The following is an 8,425-nucleotide window of genomic DNA, read 5'->3' on the forward strand; positions in this document are numbered from 1 at the left end:
ATGAAATATTTTCTGGTCTTGATATTGTAAAAATAACGCATAAAATCGCATATAATATTGGAAGCGAGACATATGGTCATTGTGAAAGTAATGAATAAATTTGGACGATAGTTGTGGGACTACTGAGTTATATAATTTTGTTAACAACTCATTTACGATGCGAATAGTTCCATGATTCAAAATTTCCTCATGAACACAGTATAAATATCCTAAATTTTTTTTGAATTACTATGCTCACGCAAGCTCTCTGAGGTTCATAAAGCGTGAAGCGCCCAAATCGAAATACTGGTTGTATTATGGCCGTGGTAGTTGACTTTCTTGACCTTATAAATCAATAAGCTGTTCTAAGCTAACCGAATTAGTGTATTTTTGCTCTACTACTGTGAAGCCTCTACACTATATTTCACTATCAATGTGTTAGTTCGACAATATCCTTATCAGCTAAAGAGGGTCACACAATCTGGTCATCTGCCCTCGAAAGTCATTCATTCTTTTACTGTAATAGATTTATTGTATCTAATATATAATAGCATTCATTTTGTGTTTACAAAACGTCAAAATGCATTTAGTTTGAATGAAATGAATGATAATTAAAGTTTAACTCAAAGTTCATTACCTTGTACTGGTGTGATGTAGCCCATGTAGGTTGACTTACGGATCACAACGGGAGATATATTATTTCTGAAATACGGCCTTGCAAGATTTAAATGTCAGACATTTAGAGAAGGTATAGGTAAATATGAGGAGAATAGATAATTAATTAGTGTACATTTACCTGAGAATACTTTCGTTAGAACTAATTCTTCACGTGAGCAGAGAAATCGAACACGGATGTTGCATTGTTGACATCCCAAATAATGAGTTAAAATATTCTAGCCCGTCGGTCCCTGGTGCATATATGTGGAGAATTTTCCAAGCGGCGGGACAGTTTGAATGATTTGAATCGATTTCAACGCCGAAAGGGAGAATGCTCCATCGGATGGAAAACGCATTTGATTGAAACACTCCATTACGCACACGTTGTATTTTAATACAGGCCAGTAGATTTTTGCCCGATTTGAAATAAATTAAAGTCAGCTCACGATTGAAATAAGTTTTCCGCAGCACATAAATATAATTATTTATTGCATTTTTTCTTCAAATATTAACCAATTAACCATTTAGCATTTGAACTTAGTTTCGGTAATCTTTGCAAATTTGTATTGGTTTACGCTGCAGAATTTATCGATAAACTTATATATCTTCATTACTACACATTTTCATGGGTCGTCTACAAATAAAAATTCAATTATTGAATAATTTTTAATGTTCTATTGAATTAATTTTGATTTTCTTTACAATACACTCATGAAGCAGGTCAAATTTTATTGATAAATGTATGGAGGCGCTTTCTATTTTTTAGTGTAGAGTATTCAGCAAAATTTACTATTGCACGATTTATTAGGAATTCAACTTTTTTCAACAGCTCCCTCTCACTGACACAGGAAGTGTGAATTTTCGTTAATAATCTTAGAGGCAATACAGGAGTAACTTCTAAAATGCTCACACAGGAATGGAAGGTTATTGAAACTACTAATGTCCCAAATGAGAGGTTGTGTAGCACTGATGAACTTGGGTTGTAACGAGCATCTAGGAGTTAGATAATGTCTTTCAACTGCTACGTCTACTCACATTAAACTATTTATTTCTTAGACACACTAAAATATTCGAACAGTAAAAACTATTTATTTCTTAGAAACAGACACACTAAAATATTCGAACAATAATTGGACCAGGATTGATTGTTCGGAACCTGTGATCTCCTCAACGCTATACACGGGAAGAAAATATACCAAAATATCATTCACGAGAATAAAATATGAACACAAGGAACGGAGAAGTGCCGAAGAATAATTAAGAGAAGCAAAGAAGTAAAGTCACGATTTCAAATAAGGTATTTTAAAATAATTCAGTTCACGGAAGATACATTTAATTCGTCAAAAGACTGGTGACACCGCGCATCAGTTTGGTCGGTCGCTTAGATAAAACTGATAAATAAATTCATTATATCTTCAGGGCGGCAGCTATGTGACACACAGGACTGTGACTGGTCCACGTTCCAGTTATTCAGGCGCTATATTGTCGCTTTTTGAAATTCGTAACAAATTTACAGAGAAAGTAGGAGGAAAAAGTCATCAACACATGCATATTTATGAAGTATAGTTGATTAAAATTAAACGTAAGCAAATTTATTCATGACGTCCTTGAGCTCAAAGATTAAATATTTTGGCAGCTGCCAACTCTATCTTGAAAGAAAATGCCATTTAATTCGTTATATCTCACTTTCTCAGCTCTTGTGATAACGAACAATTGCTAACTACTTGGAATCAATCGTTGTTTTAGTTAATAATTAAATCGATATTTCCATTTCAATAGACTTTGCCGCATCAAATCAAAAAATCTGTGTTTCAATCATCTCCATGCACATTGACAAGGATTCGCATCAATTTCAAAATTTATATATTTAAATAATTGAGGACTACATCCGTGCATGAGACCGATATAAAGGATAAGCGGAAGTAAAAAAGTCCATAAAGTATCGAGTATGCCTCTAAAAAAGCAACAAAGTTTTCTTGAAGTCGAGACAAAAGAAATATCAACATACGTTATAACTATTGCATTACTTAATGCGAAATAAAAAGAAAGTACGACCATCATTGGGGTTTGAAACAGAAAATGTTGTCATTAGATCCCAAAAAACACAAAAAAAATCAGATTATTTTGGATTCAGAAGAAACTAAATTCTCACTGCAATACTTCATCGGAGTGTTTACAGCTCAAAGCTCATTAATTAGAAAATATTTGTTAACCAGAGGGTAAAAAATATTAATCTTATTTCTGAACGGAATGTTTACCTAGCAAAATTTCATTCAATTGACAACCTCAAACAAACTGCACACACTTTTTGGAAGGATAAATCACTGTCCTAATTCTATCATACTTGTGGTTAATAAAAATATCCGCATCTATAAACTTTTGGTACAAAACACAAAACGATAGTTAAATATATGTATAGGGCTTATAAAACTCATTATCTACTGTTACTATCACGACAGGGAACAGGCCACGTGGAGGAAGATGAATTCAGATGCCATGGCATCTAATTCTGTTGATTTAATGAAACGGCGCTTTAATGGGGTTGAAAAATTTCGTGACATTAATTCTTTGATATATTTACCTCCATCCATTCGTAGTTTTATTTCAACAAAGTTCACTTACATACCTAAATATCAATATTTAGCGGGATCCTACAAGGTAAGGCCAATCAAGCTACTGCAAAACGCTCATTTGCGCTATTTAACTTCAATATTCTACTGTCTCTTTAATTCACTACATTTGTTATAATATCAATGTAATCGGTGCACAGAACGGTTATTACTATTGTGGGGAAGTAAAGTGATTTTCTATAAGCTTTGGCTCGTTTTCTGCCGTTTCATATAATCATAACGAATTTTCCAGTTTTTTATTTGCATAGGTTATTGGATATGAATTAATCTCGCTTTACAAACCTTTACGTAACTCTCCCACAATTTTGTACAGGACTGTGGAATTATTCCATCAATCCACAGCTGACAAAGCTTCAGCTGATGTTGAAGTATAGACAAGCGGCAGCAAGCATCGCTGCAGCCATGAAGCTCGCAACGCTGCATCCTTTTCCCCCTGTAGAAAATTACGAATGTCCGTGAAGCAGCGATGACTAACATTATAGTAACATAACATATACAGCGTCTAAACTCTCTTATATTCGATTCATAATACAGAATCGAATATTACACTACATGTCAAAACGTTTAATTTCATGCAGTAAAAACTCTGCATTAATTAAGATTTTAAAATTGTGAAATTCTTATCCATATAATTTTCTACGACTTTAAAAAATTGTGTTCCCTGAAATGAGCTGAGTGCTAAAATTTTTTTCCATGGAGCATCTCGGTACACAAACTGTGAGAATTTGTGACTACCATCGTAGCTCATTAAATGAGCCATGTGCCGGAACAGTGACTACTAAGTCCTCCAACAAAAATCCGCATCGGTCTAAGTCCAGAGCGGGAGATATTTCATGCGTAACAGCGTTCAATAACCGTGATGACGCAATTAAATATTGTGAAGATCGTATACGAGTACATGCAAGCGCATGTAGCACTCGGAGTACAAGGTTAATTTGCGCCATGAGGATTGCGAGGAAGTGAAAAGATACATTATAGGTTCCTAAAAAATATAACTCAGTACTCACTGCAATGAGTGACAGAGAGCACATTTTCTCGTCGGCAAACAAGAGAAGTCACGGACGGACAGACAGACGGACGAACATGACGAGCACAATAGCGCCTTTTTTCCATGCATGAGAAATGCGCTAAAACGAGAGGTTGTTTTCGCCAGGCAAAAGTCAAATAAAACAATATAAATCTGAGGCAGGAAAGAAAGGAGCAAAACAAGATTACTGCATGAGAGGCCTTGGCCTGTTCGCAAAAGGCAACGGTCATTTCCCTTGGGAAAACCGTAAGAAAAATACTGAAGTTCGGATAGATTGGTAAGGGGTCCAAGACTGTCCAAGACAACTAATGTCCATCTAGCATCAGGACGTCCTCATGCCAATAGGAAATGTCCGAGCCTTCAAAAGATCAATAGCTCACCTCGAGCCCCGGAGATGGAGAAGAAGTAATCCCTCATCCTGACCCTGAGGGTTTTGACGGCCCTGTCTTGCAAGGGCCCGAGGCTGACGCGACACTCGACCTGTACGCTGCCGCCGGCCTCCACCACCTGCACGCAGCGGTACGATGCGAAATTCTGTATCCAATTATGAGGAAGACATGAAAATGTTATACTGCTACATGAAACTCATGCTATATTAGTAACTATAATGACAACTCAATAACAATTGTATTCAGGAGCGTTTGAACATTTATCAAGAAGAAGACAACATGTCTGACCTGCTGGGCGGGGACCTTGAGGCTCAGAGCTTCTGTGCCTCCGCCGGGCGTGTGACCACCAAGAGCCTCCAGCAGCGGGGGGCCTACCTACGGAGGGACAGAGAGGCGATCTGTTAAGACAAGCCGAGACTTAGTAATATTATCTAAATTAAACTCATCATTAATTGTGGCATTGATCTTGAGAGTTGATGACATTAGGATCGATCAGATTTGTAACTGTCATTAAAAACGGGTTTTAAACAACATTTTATAATGATTAATTTGGAAATTTACACTCATCTAAACATATTTTTAAGTTGGTGCCAGGTTATCTGTTCTTATATTCGGTCTCAATATGATAATAATTTGCTAGTTACTGTTCTCTGTTTAAAGTTAGTCCGGCCTTCCTGTTCTCACGTAAAACAGTGTCTGTTCAACTGACATTTTGTTCAGAAGAATTAAGAATGCGTTCTCGAATTCTCTTAAGGATTGTCAATTTGACTAGTGTACTGCGCACTCTTCAGCATCATCAATTGAGTGAAAGCACTTTAAAAACAACTATCGATCGGTAAATTTCGATCCCTATTTCAAAATATTTTTCGGAAATTTTTTCAGCAAATATGTATTTTCATCGCAGAGTACGAACATTTAATTGCATGTAAATATGAGTTAATGTAAAAATTAACCCATCTATTCCACATTTGGGCAAAACTTAATGAATGTTCCGGTACTAAAACCTTGCACTATCAATTCAATTATCATTGGTATTATTGAATGCTAACAAGTTTCCATTTCGGCAAACATTAATACTTTCAATAAGTCCATTTTAAATATCCTATCGAGCCGATAGTCAATTTATTCAAACTTTCCTCAATATACAACTTTCATAGTTAAATAATTGCTTGAAATGATCGACAGAGAAATTTAGCGAAGATGCCGGATAATTACAAATGATCGAGAGCTAGGAAAATTACACATAGAAATTGAAAACATGACCTACAAGGTCACATCGGACATTTCGATAAAACTGTAATGGACGAAGGGTGCAAATTTTAGGCTGCCCTATAAATCAAAGATTACATTTGGATTAAGGCGTACATTTATCAGGCAACTTTTGACTCCATAATTCCTTCCTATTGTTTACTCCGCCGGTTCAAAACGAAGCATTTGTCGGTATTGGCGAGCGCGTTCAGTTCCGAGGCAGTGTATCACGATTTTATGACTCACCAGATTGGTGATTATATTGAACCCTTCATTACCAAGTGCGACGGTTGGCAGCAGCCATCTGTCCATCATCACCACATTTGGGCAAAACTTAATGAATGTTCCGGTACTAAAACCTTGCACTATCAATTCAATTATCATTGGTATTATTGAATGCTAACAAGTTTCCATTTCGGCAAACATTAATACTTTCAATAAGTCCATTTTAAATATCCTATCGAGCCGATAGTCAATTTATTCAAACTTTCCTCAATATACAACTTTCATAGTTAAATAATTGCTTGAAATAATCGACAGAGAAATTTAGCGAAGATGCCGGATAATTACAAATGATCGAGAGCTAGGAAAATTACACATAGAAATTGAAAACATGACCTACAAGGTCACATCGGACATTTCGATAAAACTGTAATGGACGAAGGGTGCAAATTTTAGGCTGCCCTATAAATCAAAGATTACATTTGGATTAAGGCGTACATTTATCAGGCAACTTTTGACTCCATAATTCCTTCCTATTGTTTACTCCGCCGGTTCAAAACGAAGCATTTGTCGGTATTGGCGAGCGCGTTCAGTTCCGAGGCAGTGTATCACGATTTTATGACTCACCAGATTGGTGATTATATTGAACCCTTCATTACCAAGTGCGACGGTTGGCAGCAGCCATCTGTCCATCATCTGTCAACATCTGACGTAACTTATCGCATCTGTCCACCATCCGTCAACATCAGACGTAACTTATCGCATCTGTCCACCATCCGTCAAGATCAGCCGTATCTTTTCGACCTAAATTTGTGGTCAACGCAAGCATAGGAATGGTTGCGTGTCACGCACATGTATTTATTTACCACTTGAATATTTAATAAATGTCGCAGGTATTGAAAAAAGAGGTGAACGCTGTAAGTTGGGTAAATTGCAAGTATTTTGACGGCCTTTGACCAAATTATTTAATGCAGGTCGTGAATCGGTGTGGATACGGTCGGTCACATGGAAATACATCGAAATTCCCTTGTGTAAAGTGTAAGTGTTCGATCATAGGGAATGAATGCGAAATTTTGACTCGTGCAATAACATGTAAGAAAAAGTTTTCATCAGCATTTGAAAGAGATTCCAGAATTCTGAGGAAAAATTCGTGAAAATTCGGCATTCTGACAAGTGAAACTTGAATCGAAAATAAAATGTTTGCCCCCAATTTCTGATAAACGCTTGTGATGGAACAATTTCAATGAATTGATATGATATGATAATTTCAATGAATTTATATGAATTGATTGATTTTTATTTGTTATGTTCAATTTTTAGCGTATTTTCTCATTAATGGAAAAATGGCGCTATTGTGCTCGTCATGTCCGTCCGTCCGTGACTTCACGTTTTCGGCGATTTTAAGAATACTTTAAAACGTGTCGTGATTTAGATTATAGTTTTAGGTTGGTTGAAGATTGGCCTTTACAAAAATATGTAACATGACCCAGGTCTTGGTCTCAGGTCCTTAATACAGGACTTTGTCTTCCTTGCGCCATAGAAAGAAGAACTTCAACTGATTTATGCACGAGAAAATGCGCTCTCTGTTACTCACTGCAGTGAGTACTGATCTCATTTTTATTAAATGTCAATTTTCGGGTTTTGAATCTGTTGAAATATTAATGAAATAGTGGGCTTTAAAAATAGACTTCATTTTTGCATTGTATCAAGTCGCCAAAGGCATCCTACGTTGATAATGTCTGATATGGAAAACTCACTATAGAAGCGTCAGAATTCGAAATCCTATAGAACTTTTATTATTTCACGTATATATAATTTCACGTCATGTTTTACATAGTGATTTTCTTTCTCTCGCGCAAGACACAAAAAAAAACCCTCGTAAAATATTCAACCAAAGAATGTTTAAATTGAAATCCTCTCCAATAAATACCTTGAAAAGTCTCCGAAGAGAAGAATTTTAAATTTTTCTGAAACGATATGAGGTGCACAAAGACGACGTTCAAAATGCAGACAATGTCATCCTTGCATGCAGCAAAAAAATGCAAGCGCCGTGCATTTTTGCAGCGCTGTGAGCCTCGACCGCGCTGCGTCACTCGCCAGGACTTACGTAATCGAAAAGCAGAAATCATTACTCGGTATTATGCAAATACCGCGCCAGGGAGCAATATGAGAGTAACGCATGCACCTTCCCCCAGACTGTGACCAGACTCGGGCTCCTTGTTACTTCTGAGCGAGTAACACATGCACCTTCCCCCAGACTGTGACCAGACTCG

At 36.6% G+C, this 8,425-nt stretch overlaps 1 protein-coding gene across 1 annotated transcript; it reads right to left on the minus strand.

Moving 5' to 3' along the window:
• Window positions 1–376: 376 nt before the first annotated feature.
• On the minus strand, window positions 377–6,242 carry LOC108669677. The gene is made up of 4 exons (XM_018157078.2): window positions 6,177–6,242; window positions 4,971–5,057; window positions 4,674–4,800; window positions 377–3,699 (listed from the first exon to the last, which is right to left on the minus strand). Exons 1-4 carry the CDS (start codon window positions 6,240–6,242, stop codon window positions 3,620–3,622), a joined length of 360 nt encoding a protein of 119 aa, XP_018012567.1. The 3' UTR covers window positions 377–3,619.
• Between the last annotated feature and the right edge of the window lie 2,183 nt (window positions 6,243–8,425).

This window comes from Hyalella azteca, unplaced genomic scaffold (genome assembly GCF_000764305.2).
Source record: "Hyalella azteca isolate HAZT.00-mixed unplaced genomic scaffold, Hazt_2.0.2 contig5884, whole genome shotgun sequence".
NCBI lineage: Eukaryota > Metazoa > Arthropoda > Malacostraca > Amphipoda > Hyalellidae > Hyalella > Hyalella azteca.

Excerpts from the sequence above, each read along its gene's own strand:
- LOC108669677 (XM_018157078.2), bottom strand. The coding sequence starts at position 6,242 with ATGGACAGATGGCTGCTGCCAACCGTCGCACTTGGTAATGAAGGGTTC. Across the intron at positions 4,801-4,970 it reads TCAAGGTCCCCGCCCAGCAG|GTGGTGGAGGCCGGCGGCAG; the intron begins GTCAGACATGTT and ends CGCTGCGTGCAG. Across the intron at positions 3,700-4,673 it reads CTCCATCTCCGGGGCTCGAG|GGGGAAAAGGATGCAGCGTT; the intron begins GTGAGCTATTGA and ends AATTTTCTACAG.